This window comes from Lissotriton helveticus, chromosome 6 (genome assembly GCF_964261635.1).
Source record: "Lissotriton helveticus chromosome 6, aLisHel1.1, whole genome shotgun sequence".
Lineage (NCBI taxonomy): Eukaryota > Metazoa > Chordata > Amphibia > Caudata > Salamandridae > Lissotriton > Lissotriton helveticus.
The window spans coordinates 2,063,847,946-2,063,871,780 of NC_136067.1; the positions used below are offsets into that span (position 1 = coordinate 2,063,847,946).

The 23,835-nt window shown below is 41.6% G+C and overlaps 1 protein-coding gene across 2 annotated transcripts in view; it reads right to left on the reverse strand.

The window, feature by feature from the left end:
- LOC144764004 (uncharacterized) overlaps nucleotides 1-23,835 on the reverse strand; it is a 167,851-nt gene that overhangs the window by 89,136 nt on the left and 54,880 nt on the right. For both annotated transcript variants that reach the window (XM_078650130.1, XM_078650129.1), the window contains exons 3-8: nucleotides 23,646-23,789; nucleotides 16,995-17,135; nucleotides 15,623-15,778; nucleotides 9,104-9,250; nucleotides 4,000-4,143; nucleotides 2,974-3,123 (exon numbers count right to left, since the gene is read on the reverse strand). In XM_078650130.1, the coding sequence (XP_078506256.1) occupies nucleotides 2,974-3,123; nucleotides 4,000-4,143; nucleotides 9,104-9,250; nucleotides 15,623-15,778; nucleotides 16,995-17,135; nucleotides 23,646-23,789 (882 nt within the window). The remainder of the gene's footprint in view (nucleotides 1-2,973; nucleotides 3,124-3,999; nucleotides 4,144-9,103; nucleotides 9,251-15,622; nucleotides 15,779-16,994; nucleotides 17,136-23,645; nucleotides 23,790-23,835) is intronic.

The window sequence follows — 23,835 nt, forward strand, 5'->3', positions numbered from 1 at the left end:
ACCCTAAAAATACCCCTTTACCCAAAAACCCAAAACTGACCCTGAACCCTAAAAATACCCCTTTACCCAAAAACCCAAAACTGACCCTGAACCCTAAAAATACCCCTTTACCCAAAAACCTAAAACTGACTCTGAACCCTAAAAATACCCCTTTACCCAAAAACCCAAAACTGACCCTGAACCCTAAAAATACCCCTTTACCCAAAAACCCAAAACTAACCCTGAACCCTAAAAATACCCCTTTACCCAAAAACCTAAAACTGACCCTAAAAATACCCCTTTACACAAAAACCCAAAACTGACCCTGAACCCTAAAAATACCCCTTTACCCAAAAACCTAAAACTGACCCTGAACCCTAAAAATACCCCTTTACCCAAAAAGCCAAAACTGACCCTGAACTCTAAAAATACCCCTTTACCCAAAAACCTAAAACTGACCCTGAACCCTAAAAATACCCCTTTACCCAAAAACCCAAAACTGACCCTGAACCCTAAAAATACCCCTTTACCCAAAAACCCAAAACTAACCCTGAACCCTAAAAATACCACTTTACCCAAAAACCTAAAACTAACCCTAAACTCTAAAAATACCCCTTTACCCAAAAACCCAAAACTGACCCTGAACCCTAAAAATACCCCTTTACCCAAAAACCTAAAACTGACCCTAAACTCTAAAAATACCCCTTTACCCAAAAACCCAAAACTGACCCTGAACCCTAAAAATACCCCTTTTCCCAAAAACCCAAAACTGACCCTGAACCCTAAAAATACCCCTTTACCCAAAAACCTAAAACTGACCCTAAACTCTAAAAATACCCCTTTACCCAAAAACCCAAAACTGACCCTGAACCCTAAAAATACCCCTTTACCCAAAAACCTAAAACTGACCCTGAACCCTAAAAATACCCCTTTACCCAAAAACCCAAAACTGACCCTGAACTCTAAAAATACCCCTTTACCCAAAAACCTAAAACTGACCCTGAACCCTAAAAATACCCCTTTACCCAAAAATCCAAAACTGACCCTGAACCCTAAAAATACCCCTTTACCCAAAAACCCAAAACTGACCCTGAACCCTAAAAATACCCCTTTACCCAAAAACCTAAAACTAACCCTAAACTCTAAAAATACCCCTTTACCCAAAAACCCAAAACTGACCCTGAACCCTAAAAATACCCCTTTACCCAAAAACCTAAAACTGACCCTAAACTCTAAAAATACCCCTTTACCCAAAAACCCAAAACTGACCCTGAACCCTAAAAATACCCCTTTACCCAAAAACCTAAAACTGACCCTAAACTCTAAAAATACCCCTTTACCCAAAAACCCAAAACTGACACTGAACCCTAAAAATACCCCTTAAAAAAACCCAAACATATAACATTTTAATTATAATTATATACTTACCAATACTTACATTGTAATGGTATGCGTTGTAAAGGTACCTACGTTGTAAAAACATGCGTTGTAAATACATGCGTTGTAATAGTTTTTGCGTTGTAAAAGTTTCGTTGTAATGGTAGTGCGTTGTAAAAGTTGCGTTATAAAGGTAACATACCATCCTTCACACTGTCCTGATGGGTTACACCCACTGCAGTTATTGTAGGTTGAAAAAAACGTAGTTATAATCATTTGCGGTTGTGATTGAACTTGCGGCTTCTGTGCCAAATCACCTTGGTCACCACTGCCATGATGTGCAAACATAGTTCCATTATAGGTGCAAAAATGGAACTAAGGGTGGCCGCCATCTGAGGTGGCACCATGCAGGACCGTGGGCAGCCTCATAGTTGTTTCAGGACTCCTGTTAGTCTTTAACACTAATTTACTCCCTCCTCCAGAATTCATGCTGCCCCCGCACACCAGCTTATCAGGGGACAGGTGGAGCCATGGGCAGCCACTATTTATTTGGTGGCCTGGTCCTGGACCACTTGGGCTGACTATGGAGGCATTCTACCTCCTGTGGGACTCCCAGCCATTGCCGCTGAGATTGCCGATCTCAGTCCTAGTCGTAGTAAGCTGAATTTCCCAAGGCTGGCCTCAAGTAAGCCTTTCCCTGATGGCACATACCAACTCTGTGCTAACCAGGGGGAGGTGCTCTACCCAGATTACCATTCTCTGAGCCGGGAAGGAGCAGCCGAACACAACCGCTCACACAGGCACCATCTTGTCTCCTCGAAATATATCTTGTTTGTTGAAAAGCCACCAGCCTGTGCAGCACAGACACAGGGTCAAAACAGACCATACCAGTCACCATGTACCTATGCATCTATGCATGTGTTGCATATATAAAGTCAATAAAGGAAAATGTTTTTATTACAGGTGTGTGCCTGAAGGGTGGGAAGGTATAGGGCCAAGTCAAGAGGTGGCAAATGATATCTGCTATGTATAGGTAAGAGGAAGTAGGAAGTACTTCATGGGTACAGAGAGACACAAGTGTACAGAGAGGATGGAAGGGTATCAATGAGGAGCTATAAAGTGACAAGGTATTGCTTGAAGAGTTTGGAATCCAGTTGTTTTGGGAACGAGAGAAGGTAATTAGTCTGATGGATTTGGACTGGGATGGTGGTCCAAATGCTGAGCATCTTGTCTGTGTTCCACTGAAAGTCTTAATTTTGGTGGAGGGGTACAATCATGCCTGTCTCTGCACATGTACAATAAAACCATACTAGGCCAGCAATTTGGACATCTTGTATACCTCCACATCTAACAGCTGGAACTGCAAAACCATATCCACTTTGAAAAAGGAATACAAACATATCCCTTGTTAGTCCTCATTGGTGAGGTGAAACTTTAGTCCCTGTTACTAGTAGATGTGTGTCTGTTTGCTCAACTATCCCTCTGTCTTTGACAAAGATATTCCACCCTCCTAGACATCAGAATGAATAGCATCCCACACTAATGTCTGAGCATGGAAAGTGTGGCAGGACACTTATTGTGTCGCAATAACAAGTGTTTGAGTAATAGAACACTTACCAATTTCCTGGTTGGGTTTCCGGCACTCACGACCTTTGCCCCCAGCACAGCATTTTTCATTTTGTGGGCAGTCTTTGTCCTCATTGCATTTATTGCACATGTCTTCTGATAGTTCATCCATCGGTATAAAGGGGCAAACACCAGGTTTCTCTGAAATGCAAAGAGCAGAGCATGCCTCATTGATTTGGAGATAGAATATGATTTCATTTGTACCCTGAAGTAGAAGGTCACTGCCTTCAATTATCAGCACAGTCTTTCGTATGCATTGAGACATGTTTGTGCATGTCTTGCACATAGTTCCGCCACTCCTTATTCTTCAGCTTCTTCAGATTTTCACTCCTTATTATCACATTGTTCTTTGCTCAGACAACCGCGTATCTGTGCGCTTCGTTGGTGAACACATCTCTCTTGTTCTTCATACTAGTGCCAGTGAAGATGGACCCTGAGACAGGCTATTTGTGGCCCATCAATTTATCTGCATTCTGTATGGATCTTTCTGTGCACTTGTACTCTTTTAATGAGAGTGTATCCCTCTCCAAATGATTTCTGTTCTACCTTTGAATGTTCATTTGTTCTGTACAAATTCATATCTACCTTGGTCACAAATGGTGGAGTCCACCCTGATCCCGAAGTATACCCTACTGACAGCTGGGGCCACAGGACAGGATATCAGCTGACCCTCTGGATACAATTCTAGCAGTCTCCTATAAATGGCTCATCTTACTTCCCCATGCTTGTCTGATGTGTGATTGTGCTTACAGGTGGGATGCATGAAGACTGTGTGTGGAAAGAATGGTGTCCACTAGTTCAAGATACATGAATAGTTCATATGTAATGCACACCCCTCCTTTAGGAGAGTCCTTAATGCACATCGTCACACTGGCTCTCTAGAACACTCACAGGAGTTCTTAACAAAGTGGTCCTGGTCACCAGGGCTCATAAAGACCTCAGCCGTTGGGGTGACACATAGGGCACAGCCAATCATGTGGTCCAAGGGACATTGTGGAATTAGCACCGACGCCTTACCTTTCATAGATTTCACACAGGTCTGTCTGCAGCCCACGTTGCAGCACTTCTCATCAGCCTTGCAGCCAGAGTCACGATTGCAGTCAGAGATGTATTTTGCATTGCATATTATGGGCTTATATGCTGGGCAGAAGCCACTGTGATCTGTAGCACAAAGACAGAGGAAAATCATGGAAAACAGCATGGAATATATCTCTACTAGAAAGGGTAAAAAAAGATTCCAAACTCACATCCTACAGTGAAAGAGAAGTCAACATGTTTATAAACATTGCAATCCTTAACACACTAATAACAACAGCAGATGCAGGGAGGCCCAGGCCATATGTGCCAGAGCTGTGAAATGTGGCAAACTGACTCCAACAACACATGCAACAGAGCAAATAACGTATACCAGCAACAACACTTCATCTGGCAAAGTAGTAGCAGCAACACACTATATAGTTCATGGTTTGTTTAATTTCACCATACACCTTGACACACCAATAAAGCAGCGCATGTAGTACAGAACACAATGTATTTACCAACACCATATATTCAGACCCACTGACCTCTACTTTACATACTGTATTAACAAGCACAATAGAATGCTAGTTACTTACATTACAAGAAAGATAACTGCTACCAGGGCACATATATAAAACACATTACATATTAGTCGGTTTTGAAGTTGATGTTTTAAGCCCAATACCCATTTGTTCACAGACGTAGGTGTGTTTTGCCTCTCACTTCCTACTGTTTCTGGCAAATCTCTTAGGATGATGCAAGGGTTTTTTTTATTACTAGTAAAGACTTCCTTTTTTTGCATAATGTGGCAAAGCGCTGTAGGTGTTTCAAGTGCTTTTGTAGATGCAGCAGTGGGGTGAAGGTTCTCCCTGTCTTTACTTCTCCCTAGTCCCACTGTTATCAAATTCTTCCTTCTCTGGCTTGTGCTTTGACTTTTTCAGATAGGGCAGCACAATGTAGAATACACCTTCAGGCACCGAGGACCAGGGGCATCTCCCTCCTTTTGGTTTGCACCCATGATGAGGGCATTTTCTGTGCACACAAAGGACTGCTTTGCAGGATTGTGGGTGTGTGGTTTCTGTTTGGGGGTTTGTCCCACTCTGTGCACTGGTTGTTGCTGTTAGGCCTCACTCACCCCTTTCAATGTGCCTGGGTAGATGATGCTGTCAGGAGGTCTTAGCACTGATGTTCTTCATGGGTTGAATAATCCTAATTATTCGTTGATGCTGTCGAAGGCATGTAGTGTTTTTTTCTACAGCCCCTTTATTACCACTTAAAACCTTTAGAAGCACAGTCTGAGCCTCAGGTAGGTTTAGGCTTATGCACGACCAACGTCTGAGCCAATAAGGAATTATTTCACGTTTCTATTTTGAAAATCATTATTATTGTCTTTTTAAGTTCACCTGGCGCTTCCTTTCTCGACAGTAGTCTTCCAGGAAATGACCAGTGTGCTGCAACCATTTTATGCAGTAGCTAGGATTACTATATCATAAGTAGACAATTTATGTGAGATGCTTTAGGCATCAAAACTGTAGGCTGTGATTATTTTAGCAGTTTTGGCTAGAGATGAAGCTGCTACCTGTTGTCATGCCCCCCCATCCTTGGATAAAGGCCTGATTGTGTTTGTATTTTCCCTCCACCTTACAGCAGATTGAGGCCCCCATAAATCTTACTGTGTTACAGCTTTGTCCTCTTCCAGCTGCAGGTAACTAGAAGAGGCATCATTTAGTGTTTGGGAATTGTGTATCTGTCAGAAAAATAAAAGAAGACACTGGGCTTTCTATGGATAGAACCTTATCCTACTCTGCTGGTGGGAACCCGTCACTCAAAGTCTATCAACCAATGAGCCGCGGGGTCATAGTGAGGTCATTCTACCCTATTTAGGCCAGGGAGACCGGCAACCATTTTCCGTAACAGGGACTGCCATGTGCCATATGGCTACCTAAGGCTTGCAACTTGAATACTAGTCTGGGTTCTCTGGGCCATTGTTAGTTTGTTCTGCAAAGGCACACTTAATCTTTGGGACACATTGATACCAACAAAAGTACAGCACACACCAAAAGGATGATCACTGTGCATCCTGGTACATTGACCTCAACAGCACATTCAGAATAGTCAGTGTTTAAAAGCACCATAAACCTACAAGGGGAAGCTGATGCCATCTGGCTTATTTGATGATTAAGAGAACCAATATCAATACCCTAGCAAGTAAACAGGAACAGGTTCTCATAACTACTTTTTCCAGAGCATTATAAAGTTGTACAATTATCCCAGCACCAGGTGCAATCACAGAGTTGCTGGCTCATCCTCTGTGTTGGGGTTTGCACATCAGCACTGACACTTTTCAGCTTAGTGCATATAGATAACACACAGGAACATCAATAAAAAGCAGATAGACAATATGTGTGCACGTAGACAATATGTGTGCACGTGGCAATGGCCAACCTTGCCCCAGGTCCTTAGTGACAGCTATCATGCCATTTAGAAAGAGAGGGGTAGGACAATAATGCTGCAGGGAATCCCTCACCATTTCAACCCCCACCGATGATCAGACACCGCAGTGAGCCCCTCGCCATCTCCGCCCCCACCGATGATCAGAGCAGTGCGGGTTTTACAGAGTGACGCTTTCTTTGACACGTTAGGTGGCAGTTCTGAAGTTGAAATGATAGGATGAGGTCAGCCTGAAGTCTGCATGTCTTCCAGTTTGATCGGCTCTATTGTCATCCACCAGGAAGAGGTGTGGCGCCACGGCCAGGGCGACTGACTCCAGAATCTGGGGATCACGGTTCGATCCCCGGTGCTAGCGGCAGTTTAGCCCAGTACCATGTGACTCTGGGCAATAGCTTGCTTAATCTTCCCGACGGCCCCCAGCGCCTAGAGACCCTTACGGGTGATTGTTTGCGCTTTACAAATGTGGATTATTATTATTATTATTTATTTATTATTATTATCTACCAGAAAGAATATCATGGCAATGAGTTTCCCACAGAGGAGCTGGAGATTCTCCAACAGTGCAATCAATCAACATCAAACAAATGCTGTTTCTACAAGTAATGATTCTATCGACTGGAAGGCAAAGGTGATCTGCATTCAGTAGGGTGGCAAAATCCATGTGCAGGAGCAATACAGACCTTTGTAATTCATCACCACCCCTTCTACACTTTGCTTCTGCTGGTATAGTTGCAGTGCTGTACTAGAAGCCATACAGCAGCTGGGGGCATGTCTATTCATTTTACCTAGAATTACTGGTAATATCAACAGCCGGCACTGCCGCGGCTGGTATGTGCTGCTACGGGTACCCAGAGATGGTCCCTAAACATGAACAGCATCACTGGTGTATTTTACTTTCTTTTAAATTGGGCTGCATGGCACTTGCTGGCTAGAGCCAAGTCGAACTCTGGCTAGTTATGTAATACTATAACAAGCTGTTCACAAATAGAGACCGGCTAGAAGCCTCCTTGAAAAAACAGTGGCCACCTTTAGGCTTATCTGTGCCAGAGATGCTGATAGATACTGAATGAAGATTCAAAATTCAGCAGATTCAATTGGTGACATGATTAATGTGCAAAGTAAGGTTGCTATAACAATAGCAGAGGTGTTTCAACTGGTTACCATTAGAGAATAAAGTTAGGCAATAATTGGAGAAATGGACATAACCGATGTATCTATAAAATCAAAAATAACAGAACAAAACTAGGACAAAAAACAATTAACACTGGGAATGGGAAATCAGAAAAAGGCCACCGTATGAATAGTGTAAAAAATGTATACCTGAGGGTAAGTTAGAATCCTTGACCTGACGGGCAAGATTGAGGAGACAAACACCACTATCAGGCGGGGCTGCTAAGGCAAGGTGCCTTCAAGGATGGGCTGAAGTGCTGTGTGATGAACCTCTCTGACCTGATGCTGTGGTCCTGAGCACCATCTCACAGGTGTTATTCTCAGTGTATTACATAGAATCTTGAAAGATTTTGATGGGCCTGGGGAAAAGGAACCAGGTGGTTCCTGCTCAATGTGTCATTGCACTATAGACCAAACTCTGATGGAAAAAGGAGTTGTTCACCAATGACGTGAAGTTGAGTGGGCACAAAAACCAGCAAGCGAAGCTCTGCAGGAAGATAAACATACACTGGCATGCAGGGATCTTACAAGAGTTTAAGAAGACTCCTTAACTTCAGCAATCTAGAAAGGACACCAGCTGATAAAACACCTCCTGAGCTTCACTAGTAGATTTTTAACCTCAAATGAGGAAACCACGCAAAGCCTGAAGATTATGTCATGCAGCCTGTGAACACAAACATGCTGTTCAATTAAAGTACCTTAGGTGGAATGTCAAAAGATTGCCATTGTCACAACTGAAAAAATGAACAAACTAAAGTTGAGATGTGATGAGACATCATTGCGGTTGAACCTGTTGAGCTTTAGTCAAATTATCTCAGCCATGGAAACCTCTAAGCAATAGTATTTGTATTTGTATTTGCTAATGGAGATGTAGGGGCCTTAAAATATACAGAATCGGTATATTTACCGATTCGGTAAATTTACAGATTCTGTAAAATACAGAATCGGTAAATTTACCGAATCGGTAAATCCATATGTAGGTGGCACTGAAAACAGTGCCACAGGCCATTACCGATTCGTTATTTACCATGTAATTCTATTGCATGGTAAATAACGAACACCTGTGTACATGCACATCTGTGCATGTACACCTGTGCCATGTGAAACACATACATGCCCTTAGGGCATGTATGTGTGTCATGTGTGGCCTAAGGGCATGTCAAAGTGACACCCTGTCACCCTTACAAAATCGGTAACTTTACCGAATCGGTATTTACCGATTTGGTAATTGACATTGATTCCTATCGGCCTGTAGGCCCATAGGAATCAATGGCAATTACCGAATCGGTAAATACCGATTCGGTAATTACGAATCATACAGATTCGGTAAAAATTACCGAATTTTTACCTACATCTGATTTACCGAATCTAGAATACCGAATCAGTAAAATTCGGTATTCTAGAGTTGGTAAATCAGATTTACCTACATCGGGGCCATAGTCCTGAACCCCATGAAGTGAGAATGTTGAGGACACTCTACCTTTCTCAGGATCTTGACATTTCTTCCCGCAGAGGTCGCAGCACTTCTGGCTCTTCGTACAGTTGTCGTCGCTCTGGCACGATGGGGGAGGCAGCGGGAGCTTGCACTTGGCCAATATGTTGGGGCAACTGCCTGGGTGATCTGTGTCTGAAACACATCACAAACATTGTTAACATTATGATTCAGAAACACAGTTGAACCGAGATAACAAACTAATAAGACATTGACATTCTTAAATATCATTAGAGATGTTTTGATTCATTTCATACCATGGCACAATGCAGGTGGATAAAACAGGCTCCTGTTACACATATCCTAACAATGTATACATAGTATCACTTTCCTACAACTCCTCAGATACATATATGGAAGAATATTGCGTTTATCCTCATTGCATTTGTCAGGCAGAAAGTGCTATGCATCTACTACTCTCCTTCAGGAATCATTATCCTCAGGTCGAGAACAATACTTCCATTGGAAAGGGATGATCTTATGTGCTGCATTTTAAGCCTGACATACAACAGAGTCAGAGCACACTTAATCTGTATGCGTGCCAGATAATGTGGGACTTTTGGGGGGATTTCTTTAGAAAACTCACACATTGTAGAATTTATTCTTGTTATGTTTGTCTTTCTTTTTCTCCAGTCATAGGCAAATGCTGCACCTATAACCATTTCAGCCAGGTCGCAACACAGGATGATTAGCCAACGCCGGGACTTAAGTCTTTGGCTCTGGCAGTTTGCCACTTCTCGCCTGTGTAAAGAAGTATTTTCTGATGGTTTGAAATCAATATGTCTAAATGTTCAATTACCAGCCCATCCACGGGCCATGTGGATATTTTTCAGTGGCTCATACATTAAACAGAGCACTGCTAGAGCAATGAAGGAGCAATATTCAAAATACAAGTATATTTTCTAACCCTGGGGGTAGTTTGCGTAGTAGCGCTATGTGTAGCGACGCGAAGTGCACTCCGCACTACGCACGCTATGAGTAGCTACGTGTACTGCAGAGTGTGGTAAGGAACTGCTGTTCACACTGATTGCACAGTGCCGGATGCTTGTCCGCACTGTCCAATCATTGCAAACGGCATCTTGCACAGTGCAAGCGGTAGTTTTCTGCCGCTCGAGTAGATTTGTACTCGAGCAGCAACTTCCTAAACGGGGACTGGTAGTTTCTCATTGTGAGTGTTCGCGAGCATAAGCACCACTCGCAATGAGAAGCCTGACCTGCCCACGTTGAGAATCTCGCTAGGAGGTTTATTTACCATGCTCGCGATCAGCAACTTGTTGTTGCTGATCACGAACGAGGAAAAAGTCTCGCAGGGATGTTGATTTTGCTCACTTGCGGTCGCCAACTTGACGTTGAGGACCGCAAAGCAAAAGTTCTGCTACGCTGCACGTTTTTTGCACTGTGCTACGTGCAGTTCGCGTAGTGCGTAGTTGCGCAAACTATGCATGCTCCGCGAGCATAGCATATTTCTTTGCCCAGGGTTAATAATTTCTTGCCATACATTCTTCAGAATTTGCTGCCACCATGCGGCGCGTTGTTCTAACTGCATCTGGTCCTTTTTTTACTCAATTATAATGTATGCGAGTCTCAAACTCCTCTGCCATCTATTTTTGCTTATTATCCAGTTGAGATTACGTATTTTAAAATAGACCATGGGTCGCATGCGGTAAGTGTTTGTAATTAGACTTGAGGTATTCTTCCTGTTCGGTCATGTTCAAAAGAATTTGTCTAAAGCTCTCTAGTGAAAACCGGATCACACTTTTCATATGTTTTCATTTACTGATCTATAGTAACAATTTCCCTAGCCAGTGTATACTTCAGACAAAAAGTGAAATACGCCATTATATTGTGATATGCAACAGAAATTAGCTGTTTAATTTCTCCATCGTGATTGAAAGAATTTTAGCTGATGACTTTGCACCCAGTTAGAGGCGTCTTACCAACGCTGTTATTACCACCAACAGCTCGAACCCCCATGGGTTGCTTACCGGTATTAACTCTGCACTTACATAGGGCTTACATTAGTCTTACACTGTTCTTCACCCCTTCAGAGAGAAAACAGTTACTCTCTGTAAAGGCAAGTGAGGCGGTGCTGTAGAAACGTAGCAGCTAATTTTAGTGAGTTTTATAAAGGAGTAATTACCAGTTTGCCACGTGCAAACTTAAAATAAAGGAAGCCAAATGTACCTGGTTTTCAGAACATCTTAGATCTGTAACCAACCTTGCAGTATAATTATTTCACATAATTTCTGAACTGCACAACTCTGCAACGTTATTTTCAATTGTGGTTGCTAGATAGCGAAATCCTCTTTCTCCGATTCTGTATTCTGAACCGATTCTGGCTTTCCAGTCGTCTTTTAAAAACTGTGGGCCATATTACCAAGATGTGCGTTAAAAAACGCACATCGCACATTTCCCAACGCCGGCTATCGCTGGATTTTATCGCCGGATTTTATCGCCGTGTTAGCGCGTCATTATCAACGCGCAACACGTAGGCGATATTAAATCCGGCGATAGGGAACATTAGCGCGTGAAAACAAGCGTTGTTATCACAAGATAATGTTTGCCTTGATAATATGGGGGGGTGGATTCAGCTTTATGATCCACACCCCCATGTTATCAATGCCTAACACCTGATCAGAGCAGGCGTTGGGAGACCTGCGATAAACGAGTTTATCGCAGGTCTCCTTCTCCCAACGCCTGCCTTGGTAATAGGGTGTTACCACCTCCAACCACGTTTTACATGTAGTTGGACGTGGGAACGCCCACTTTGCATGTCATTAGCGATGTTTCTCGCTGACATGCAAAGTGGGCTTGAGGCAGGCGTTAGCATGCCCTTGTTAATAGGGCACAAGAAGTATCGCCGCTTTCTCTGCACAATTCACCGAAAAAGCGGCGACACTTCACCTTGGTAATATGGCCCTGTATTTTTGACTATATTTTCTCCCGCTCAGTTTTCCGGTTATGTTTCCTTAGCGCAAAGAAGCTTTGGCCTACGCTGATTTTTAGTAAGACTGCCTTTTCACTCAAACGTTTTTTTCCATCAGCCGGTAGTAAGCCTACAATCGGGCCTTCTGGCTTGTCTTTCGCACCACGCACCGTGCTATATGTCTCCAAATACGTTAGTGACTCTGCCCCAGCCCTATCTTTTACTGGCTTGTTTCACGAACCACGCACTGTGCTATATGTCTCCAAATACGTTAGTGACTCTGCCCCAGCCCTACTTTTTAATGGCTTGTGGCACGCACCACGCAAAAGAGAAGCAGGTTACCAAAACGTACATTTATTAGTTGCTTAAAGTGCATCAATTTGCTTTATTAGTAACAAACAAATGTTTTTAGTATGCTATTTCATTTAAAACACATTCTACTCACACAGGGATATATTCCCATATGTATTATATACGTAAACAGAAGAACTTAGTGGTCGATTAGGATGGCGGACGGACTTGCGTCCGTCCGCCACCCCGAGGTGGAGGGACCGACCGCAGGGGCAGCGGCCGTACCTCCGTAGCAATTAGAATGTGACCGCCACCCTGGCGGTCATATCCCGTATATTTTACATTGTGGCGGGTGCTGCTTTGAGCAGCACCTGCCGCAATGTAAAATATGCATGTTTCACTTTGGCATGCACAACTTGGCAGGCACCGCGTGGTGCCTGCCACCTTGTGCATGCCAAAGCAGGGGGGTACCATAGGTACCCCCCATGTGCACCCCCCAACACCCTGGGGGCCCGCAACGGCCCCCCAAACACAAAAGACCACATGCTTTTCCACGGCGGAAAAGCCGCCGTGGAAAAGCATGTTTCCGCCTGCAACCTAATATGGCTGGCGGTGTCTTGCAGACACCACCACCAAATTTGCGTGCATACACCGCGGATCAGCGGCGGACGGACTTGCCGTCCGCCGCTGATCCCACCGGCATCCTAATGTCGCGGTGGGTGTTTGCAATGTCCGCGGCGGTGAATCCGCATCCTCCGGGCCGGTGGTGGCTTCCACCGCCCCGGAGGATGCGGATTCCCCGCCAACAGAATCGACCTCTTAGTTCTTAACCAAGTTATAACAGCTGCTGTTCCCCTGTGTTTATACCATCCCAATACTTCTGTACAATTCTCTGGCAGTTTAATTTGCTACCCGATTATTACTATTGTTCATATGTACCCTGCAGTTTAGTTATACAAAATAACACATTAATTACGTACTTCTCAATGCAGTTCTATAATATGCTTAATAAATATCTTAGCTTTCACCCACGATAATGTAAAGTATAACTGAAAAATTATAAAGTGCCAAAGGCGAGACCTATTGGCTATGCCAATGCTTGTTGAATATGTCTATGCCAAATGTCATCTAATTGATTTTTGGGGCTTCTGGCAAGGCATATTTCGACTGCTTTTGATTTGCCACATTTCTGAGGTTTGTGTGGAATCATGTAGTTTTGAAATAGGTAATATAATTAAAAGTTGTTCTGAAAAGAGGCCTCTGAAAATATGTTTTGCTCGGGGTCTCAGATATCTTTAAAAAGACAGTTGCTATACCAAAGGCCAGGGTGCACACAAGTACCTCTGTGCAGAACTGCTTCTGCTTCAATAAAGGGCTGCAAACGCTACCCCTTGCTTACATTTTACTTGTAGAAGGATATATACCTATAACAGCTGTTATGAGTCTACATTCTTGGCAACTTCAGCATTCTAACCCCCACCAGAATCTAGCTGTGAGTGTACACCCCATATTAGCACAGATTGCCACTGCAGACTTAATTTATCAAGTATAAAAACTTTCTTCTAAATTATATATATGTTCTATTCTTAACATCCTTCTCTCTGGTGCATTCTTAGGTATTACACTTCCACATCAAAAACTAGAGAAATGAAGGGCACAGAATGGGCAGCAATCGGTGTTTGGATTTGGTTTGGGTTTCTGAATAAGGGTTATAATGAAATCATCAGGGACATGTAGCTTAGAGTCTAGAAAAGAGTACAGAGCAAACGTTCCATGTTAAATTGAAGCTTTCAATCGCAGAACACATTTGTAGGATTTTAAATATATTAGTAGGAAAGAAATCCTGCGATAATATTTTAACTGTAAATGGAATTAAGCGCAGAATGAGAACTTTATAACAGAAATAAAAATGAAGATGTACTAATAATTTTAAGTATTTATTTTTTAACTGTCAAAGTTTGTTTCTCCATACATTTTTGATGGGAATGTGAGTTGATATCCATAAGAAAGCATTGCAAAGAAGCTGCATATGATAGAACCAATTAGAACATTGTAATGTTTGTAGTTCCATTGAAAACAATGGAGTGCTCTGGGCTTATAATGGCTGGTATAAGCCCGGAGCTCCAACATTACATTGTTTCTTTGTTCACAGCTCTGGCTGTGAACAAAGGCTTCAGGGAGCGTGAGGGGATTTCAAACCCCTCGCGCTCACTGAAGGCTTTGGTTTATTTGTTAGAACATTCTGCCCTCTAGTAGCAGAATATTCTAATAGCCTTATAGCCCTTCGCAGCAGGGCTATACCGGCATTAAAGTCCCGCTGCTTTGTTAAAGTCCTGTGCCTTCAGCTCGGGCCGTTAACGGTGCAGCTAGCCTTTAATAGCTGGTATAGCCCGCTACGGCGGGCTATAAGGCTATAATAAAACCCCTCCAATTCTTTAAGCGTCTGGATTGAGATTGGTATAGGATTATTCTAGCTACTTCAAATCACAAATGATGTGAGTATACAAACCATATTCTTCCAAAAGACCAGCAAATGCTGTCCCAAAGCTCTAAGTGGAAGGGTCTTCACACACTGCAACTTGCATCTGAACAGGTAGCACTTCTCTCTGGCTCCACCCTCAGTATCGCTGCTGCACTTCGGTGGCAAGAGGTTAGGTTGGTGAGAGGTACTCGCACTGCTTCTCAATTTATGGGCCATGGGGCAAGCACTCGCAAAGTCAACGACCATCTAACTCTTGTCATTACCTGGAAGGGCCTTCACACACTCCATCCCATATGGAAAAACAAGTAGACCTTCTTGATGGCTCCACACTTTACATCGCTGCTGCACAAAGGGGGCAAGAGGTGAGGTTGCCGAGAGGTAATTGCACAGCTTCTCAATTTATGGGTCAATAGGGCATGCACTCCTACAGCTCTCAGTTTTCTCACTTGTGTCATTACCAGGCATTAACACACTGTACCCTGCAGCCAAACCAGCGGTACTTATCCCCAGCTTCACACTCTGCATCGCTGCTTCACTGCTGTGGTGACAGGTACTCGCACTGCTTCTCAATCTCCATGCCAATGGGTCAAGCACTCCCAAAGCCCTCCATCATCTAACTCATGTTACTACCTGGCAGGTCCTTCACAAACTGAACCCAACAGCTGACAACATGTGGAACTTCTCATCGGCTCTGCACTCTGCATCGCTGGTGCACTGTGGTGGTGTAGGTATCCGCACTGTTTCTCAATCTCCATGTCAATAGGGCAAGCACTCCCAAAGCGCTCTATCTTCTAACTTGAGTCATTACCTGGCAGGGCCTTCACACATTGTACTCCACAGCCGAACAAACAGCACTTCTCGTCGGCTCCACAAGCTGCATCGCTGTTGCACTTTGGTGGGGGTAGGTACCCGCATTGCTGCTCAATCTCTGGGTCAACGGGACACCGTCCTGGGTTTTCTGCAACTATGACACAATAAGAGTGAGTTTGAAAACAGGAGCACAAATATTGCATCTAATGGAAGATAATTCCCTAGGAACTAATGTGTTATCTAGGTTCTGTCAAGCACTAAACACAGGTTTTACCTCTGAACAGGAAGCTAAAGACCCTAGGAGTCAGATGTACTGCCTCATATTATTTAAAGATGTTTTGGGTGCCAGCAGACAAATCAGTGCAAGGATGTGTGTACTATAGTGTGTGCCAGTCTGCTCTATCTAAACAGACATATGAGTGGTGTTGTTTGTGCAACTTGGATAATCACATCATGGCATGCCTCACTAGAAAAAACTCTAGCTTCCTAAGGAGCCAGGCAACATAGCTACCTAAAGGAAAGCAAGTGAAAGCATGAAATACTCAATGAGAAAAAATCCATGATTGATTGGCTAGCCCATCTTCATTTGGACCGCTACCTGCAGGAGCAAGTTACTGGCCATCAATGGCCATAAAGCAAACTCACACTCTTCATCCCCCTGACATCTTGTGAAACTCGTTGCTCTGAGTATGAATGGCACTAAAGCCATACACCCTCTGCTGCTCTATAGGAACAAGCACTCCATATCGTAGTAAACTGAGGAACACTGATGCTCCAACTCTCAGTCTAGGTACCCATCAATCTGAGCACTATTTCTCCTCTAAGGCAGCCTCCTCCCAGCCCTCCACTCCTTGCTCTGCTTTCTTAGATACTCTATGCAGCACCTGCTCTATCAATAAAGTGTCACCTTGTCTGTGTGAGATTTAAAACAAATCCTTCAAACTTCCCAAGAATTGCAAGGTGTAGCTAAGGTACCTCAGTTAAAAATCAATGTTCTCTCCCAAAAATGACTGCTTCATCCAAAAAAGCCTATAAGTTGATCAAGTGTGTGGTACTGAACCTCAAGCATGATTTCATTGATTGATTTGTTTGTTTTCCAATTTGAATGTTCATGTAATCATTCCTTGAAACATTTCTGTTGTAAAATCCCCTTTGACGGCACCTAACCCTATACACAAACAAGTCCTTCTCTTCAGCTTCACCTCAGACTGACAGCCTGAGGTTTCATTCACCAGGACCCCCCGGCACCTCTATTTATTGGCCTTGGGATTAGCCCTGGTGAGGGCATATGCAGCATCACTCTTTTTCTGGAGACAGTACATTGCTAAAATCAGGTTGTCTGCTTGCATAAAGTGACAAAAAATGAGTACCTTTCTCAGGGTTCTGGCACTTATATCCACAGAGGGAGCAGCACTTCATCGGGCTTGTGCAATCTGCGTCAGATTTGCACCGCGGGTCAGGCAGCGGGAGCTTGCACCTAGCCACAGCACGTGGGCACGTGCCAGGCGTAACTGGGACAGAAATAATATTAGAATTACTTTCATGAAATATTATGGTACTATCTTATGTCAAGTTAAAAATATTAACATCAATGGCTATGTTCACAGGGCTCTGAACTGCTACAATCCCTTTGAGTTCAACCTCTACTTCCTTCATAGAATGCGTGAATAGCTAGACATGAGTAGAAATGCTTGCGTCACATGCACCTGCTATCTAGGATTGTGTACTATAAATGACATACATCAGATAAATGTGATAATCGAGCTGGAGAATTTACATTCATGATTGTTTGTCCTATTGTTACGTTACTCAAAACATTGACGCCCGCAAGCTTTCTTGTGGTTTTTCATTCTATAGAGTAAAATAATGGCACTTAGAAAATTTATGAATACCCAGGTGCCAGATTATAGGGAGAGAGAGATTCTGTGCTGGGGCTATCACAGATATGGTCATGCCAGATGCAGTGCCCACTTTAGTAGAAAGCATCAACAAGAATAGTGGCCTTCAGAAGATTATGTTTGTATCCACTACAGAAAGGTAATGGAAAATAGCTACTTTGCTATTTCAAAACAACATAAACGTTACTGGTTGTTTTGCAAACAGGTATGTGGTCCACAGCCTCTATGAAACTCAAAGGCCGGCTTATACATTCCTGATTCAGCTAGACATTTCATAGCACCTAGAGGTAGCAGTATGTGGATGTTAGGTCTTCAAAATTCAATAAACATGTTCTTATTTTTTCTGTTTTTCTCCTTATCCATAACCTGCTTCCCTACCTTACTGTTTATATTCTGTGTGATATACATTCAAATTTTATGCAGTAATAGATATTTTTTTTAAGTGCATAACCCGCTTTTTAGTGCTGTTTGAGTGTGTTACATTGTGACAAAAGGGGGTTGGGAGTTCAATGGTTGACCATGAATGTATCTTAGTGGCCTGATTGTTACCAGGAGACACTTCCTGCACAATATTGCTCAGTGGGTATTGAACAGATTGCAGCCCAACTGGATTTCATTGGTGGGTTGGTACATTGACTAAGTCCTTAGTGCCAGTGGGTTGGAAAGTCAAACCCTGTGACTCTAAGGAGTAGAGAATGTTTCAGAATTGTACCATTCATTTAAATTTCCTTAGATTGTTATCAAGTGCAAATTAAACTAATCTGGACTGTCGAGCACTGGACACAAGTTACCTAAGGGTGAGAACACAACAATTGTTCACACCTACAATTTTAAGCATCAACCATAGCTGGTGAATCTTTATCATGGCTGTAGGTGGCTGCCTTTACAGCGGAAGAGATTTTCAGCTCATAACAAACTCCTCAAAAATGTCCCTCTTGCTAGGGGGAATTCCATTTTGCTCAAGACATGAAAAATCCTCACACCAGCGCTGGTCTAAAGAACATCACAAATTGAAACTTTAACCAAACGCCAAATTAACAAGGAAGTCTGCGGGACATGGTACCTGCATATTGGTATCTTTATAAAATAAGTCAGTAAATGTTCAGGTAAGAGTATGTCGGCGACTGAAAAGGCCAATATGGAAACATAAGACCACTCAGTGTACAGTGAATACTTTGAGATGAGTGAGAGTCACAGCTGGGCGAGGGAATTCGGACACTAGCCAATGACCGGCTTGCATCATCAGAGGAGTTTTGGGCAGCCTCTGCACAATAGTGGTTGCCCGAGGCCCTGCAGAACTTCATAAAGACAAGGAATTGTTCATTGAACCATTTCATTCCATTGTTTTTATTTTTAAATACTTGTGCATTGTATACTTGTGTAAGATGGGACAAGGATTATGCAAACCAGACATGACATGACCACAGAGTAACAGTTCATTATTAGTGATTTCAGATAAGTAATTTCTACACCAGAAACCAAAAAAACACCTACGAGATTTGTCCAAAGTGGATCCCATAAGTGAATTTCCTTCAAGATCTGCACAATCCATTCTTGTATGCAGGCCCCTAAAGTTCAGGCAGGCAGCCTCAATGTGATTACAATATGAGCTGGATAGAACTGCTTTCCAAATGCTTTTTAACCTTTGGGGGTTCCTTGCTGCAGCATGTAATCAGACCATCTTATAATACATGAAGTATGAAAGCCTGATTTATTGTTAGGCGGTGGGTTACTCTGTCACAGATGTGATGCACATTCCATCCATTGTATTACAAGAGCTTTACAAGACAGTGATACATGTTTCTGACAGAGCAGCCCATGCCCCAAACTCTAGATCAAGCCCATAATTGTAATCTTTGTTAAAATAAGAGCCTATAAAGAATTGACAAGATTTCTAACATCGGGCCTCTCCACAAACACAATCCGAGTATGTAAAGAAGTACTCGTGTAGTTCTTTTTTATGGACTCCTACTTGCCAAATGACTTAGACAATTTAGGGATAATTCATAAGGGCATGTGAGAGTACTTAAAGAGTTACTCATGTAGTATTATTTACCAAACTCATAATTACTTATGTGATTTGGCCATAAAGTGTTTTTTTCTTTATAACTATGTCTCATAACCAATACATATTGATGCCTTGTGAAGGTCATACATATGTAAGTTTACAGATCTTTGTTTGGATGCAAGGTGAAATGTAAGCAAGTTGATGAGTGAGAGTGCATTGATATTTCAAAAAAAAGATTGCTAATAACAAACAGGAATAGAAAGACTATACAAACTCAGTGAGATGCTCTGTGGTGGCCTTCCCAGAACTCAAAGACATAATTCCTTGATCCCATGCAGACAGTAAACATGCTAGGGAACCTTTGACTTCAGCTCATTTACCACAGGCTTTTGGTCATTTGACTTTGTCTCAAGTGAAAAGATAACTATGAACAATACGGACAAACACATCATCTGAAAATACTGATTCAAAATACAGACTTCAAAAACATCATACGTCAATTTTGACTGAAAACGAAGACTGCAAACACATCTTCTGAAAATACAGAATGCAAATACATCATCAGAAAATACAGACTGAAAACACATTATCTGAAAATACAGACAAAAACTACAGACTTCAAAACCATCAACCAGACACAGGGATTGCAAATAGAGACTACAAATACATCTCCTGAAAATGCAAGGTGAAACCACGTCATATGAAAATAGAGTCTGAAACACAGACAGCATACAAATAATAATCTGAAAACAGAGTTTTCAAACGGATCATCAGAAAATACAGACCGCAAACACATCATCTAACAATAAAGATGAAAAAGACTGCAGGCACATCATCAGAAAATACAGACTGTGGAAACAGACTGTAAACATAACTTAAAATACATACATTAAAAATGTCATCTGAAGATACAGACTGAAAAAACATAATCTAAAAATAGAGAATGAAAAAACAGACTTCATTTGAAAACACAGGCTTCAAAAACGCCATCTGAGAAAAGAGACAGCAAATTCATCATCTAAAAATACAGACTGCAAATACATCATCTCTAAATAGAGATTGAAAAAACAGACTGGAAACACAACATCTGAAAATACAGACTGCAAACACATCATCTGAAAATAGAGACTGAAAAAACAGGCTGGAAACACAGCATCTGAAAATACAGACTGCAAACACATCATCTGAAAATAGAGACTGAAAAAACAGGCTGGAAACAGAGCATCTGAACATACAGACTGCAAACACATCATCTTAAAATAGAGACTGAAAAAAACAGGCTGGAAACACAGCATCTGAAAATACAGACTAAAAAAAAAGACTGCAAGCACATCATCTAAAAATACAGCCTAAAACACATCATCTGAAACACAGAGTGAAAAAAACAGATAAAACACATTATCTAAAATAGAGACTGCAAAAGCATCATCTAAAAATAGAGATGGAAAAAAAGACTGCAAACACATTAACCAAAAACACAGACTGCAAACACATCAGCTGAAAATACAGACTAAAGAACATCACCTGAACATATTGCCTGAAAATACAGACTACAAATACATCATTTGAAATATGGATTAAAAATCCAAACTGCAAACACATAATCTGAAACCACAACCTGGAAATAGAAACTACAAGCATATCATCTGAAAACAAAGACTGAAATCATGTCATCTGAAAACATGGCCTGAAAACACAAAATGCATCATCTAACAAACAAACATCTGAAAACACGAACTGCCAAATCTTGTGCTTTAATACTTAACTAAACAAATGTCAACCAGTTTAAATTCCTTAAATAAGCCAAAATCACTATGTATCTATTGTATGACTATACCGATTTAGCATTCCAAGTCTTATCCTAGGATTTTAAGGGTAACTAATTATTTGAAGGAGCAGGAGGGGGGTGGGGGAAGTATATTTGCAGGCAGATTTTATGTAAGGTCAAAAGTTTGACATGTTTTTGCAACCTACGTTTGTTAGCCTAAGTTTTCACAAGCTATTGTCTGCCTCAGTAGGCATGTATGGAATGGCCCCACCTGAGTATGGGTATTTTTTACATTTCTTCAAACTAATATTGGTAGCAGAAGTACTGGCACAATCCAACTGATTGTCATAGCATCATGTAAAGTGATGTCATATTACTTTTCATGCTGTATATTCAGCATTGTATGTGGTTTAACATTTGTTATTGGAACTCAAAGAGGCAACATGCTAACTTACACTGTGGTATCACAGGGATAAACATCTGGCTGCTGTATATGGACTCATCTTTCAAGTGCAGGTGGAAAGTTTATTTGTTCAACACATTTTTGACAAAATACCAGGCCTTGTGCTTAGGGTTGACATTTGGCTGTTTGTGCTGCCCAGGAGAAGAGAGTTCCCTTACAATTAGCCATTTGTATCCAGATGTTTTGACAGAGATGAGACATGGCTGATTACTATCAAACTATCAAAGGGCGCTTGGCCACTGAGTCCCATCTACTTTGTGTACTTTGAAGCCTTTTCAAGAAAAGTGATGGCCAACTCTGAGTACAGGAGATACACCTTTATGTATATGGAATTATTATTGAATATGGTGCTGCTTAGCTCATAAGTATCAACAAGTGATGTCCAGATAGTGTACAGACCATTCTGGATATTCTTAGAGTTAGAGAACCATATTGGCAATTTCACAGCACACCCTTAATACACACTGTTCCTGTAGGCTCTATTTACGACACCTTAGACATTTTCCTACTTTCATGTTACGAAATGTTACTTTTTATTTGTCAGTGCATGTTCATCAAAGTTTTTTTGTTAATTGTGAACAAAACCGACAAAGAATTAAAGAAGGCTGAGGATCAATATTTATTCTTTTTTAATCTCCAAGCTAACTTTTCTCTCCTGTCTACACCCTAACCACAATCTGATCTTTTGAGCCCATATCAGTATATTTCCGCATTACCTCATACACCTACCTTTCTCTCCATAGCTATTACACTTTTTTCATTATTAAGCACTAACCTCTCGGCTTATACTACTTATGTCATTGAATGTGTTCTTAGATAGGATCAAATCAAAGACTGAGTTGGCCTGGGAAAAGACTGTAATGCAGTGTTGGTCCAGTGCCGTGTGGGACAAGTTGTAGCTTAAGCTTCATGAAACTACATGAGCTGCAAACACTATGCAAACCCTTTACTTTGTTTAACATTGTTTGTTGTTTACCCCCATGACTCTAAAATCATTTTTTCCAACTTGCTGGTCCTGCTTGAGCTCAACTGCAGATTTAAAACATATGTTATTTGAATGCCCTTCTATTCCCCAATTTTGGAAATTGGTTTGGTGCCAAATCAACAAGATGTTTAAAATGACTATCCCTTCATCTTTATCTAATGTTTTTCCAGGCAGTTTGGCTCCTCAGTTGCTTCTAGCTATAAGCTGATAGATTTGTTGTTGGCTGTTTCTTTTCATTTAATAACGTCCAATTGAAAGCAAGTGCACAACATTACTCTTAGGTCTTGGTGGAACTTCATTTGTTTTCATAATAGACTAAATACTATCTATGTGTTTTATTGGTTCCACTAACTACATATTTATCCTCCTCACCTGTTAAAAAAAATTATTACTGTGTCTAATGAAGTAAGGAAACCCCCTTGAATTTACCCAACTGCCTTTCTATATTTCTTTTATATTAATAGACGATTTATATAAATTCATTATTACACATATGGATGGTTTTACTTTTTCTCTATTCTTAACAATATCTACAGTTTTGTTAGAATCATTTATTCGAACTTATACAGTATAGATATGTTTATCTTCCTTCCCCCAAACTCCATAAATAGTAGCGCAGAATACATATTTATATATATTTTAACAAGTTTTTGTTCCATGTCTTGTATTTCAGGATTAATTGCCCTTGTTGCATTTCTTGTTCCCATAATTTAAGTAAATTATGGAACTGCCGCTTTCCTGCAGTTCTCAATAATCTCAATCGTAAAGATACCCAAGCCTACAAACAAAGCATGCCCTAAACATTATTTATGAGATTTCTTTTGACTGAAATCTTTGATTAGTGAAAGAGGGCAATAGCTCCTTGCAGGCTGGGCAGAGATGAGTTTAGGTCCCCTTACCTGTCGCTGCGCAGGTCCTCCTACAGTTAAGGCAACAACACCTCTCGGTCCCCTGACACTGAGTGTCATTCTGGCAGGCATCAGGAAGAGGCTTGACATATAAGCATATGGATCGATTAAAGTTGGGACAGGATCCTTCTTTTACTGAAAAGGCAGTTGACAAAAGGATATATAAATATGATTACATTAT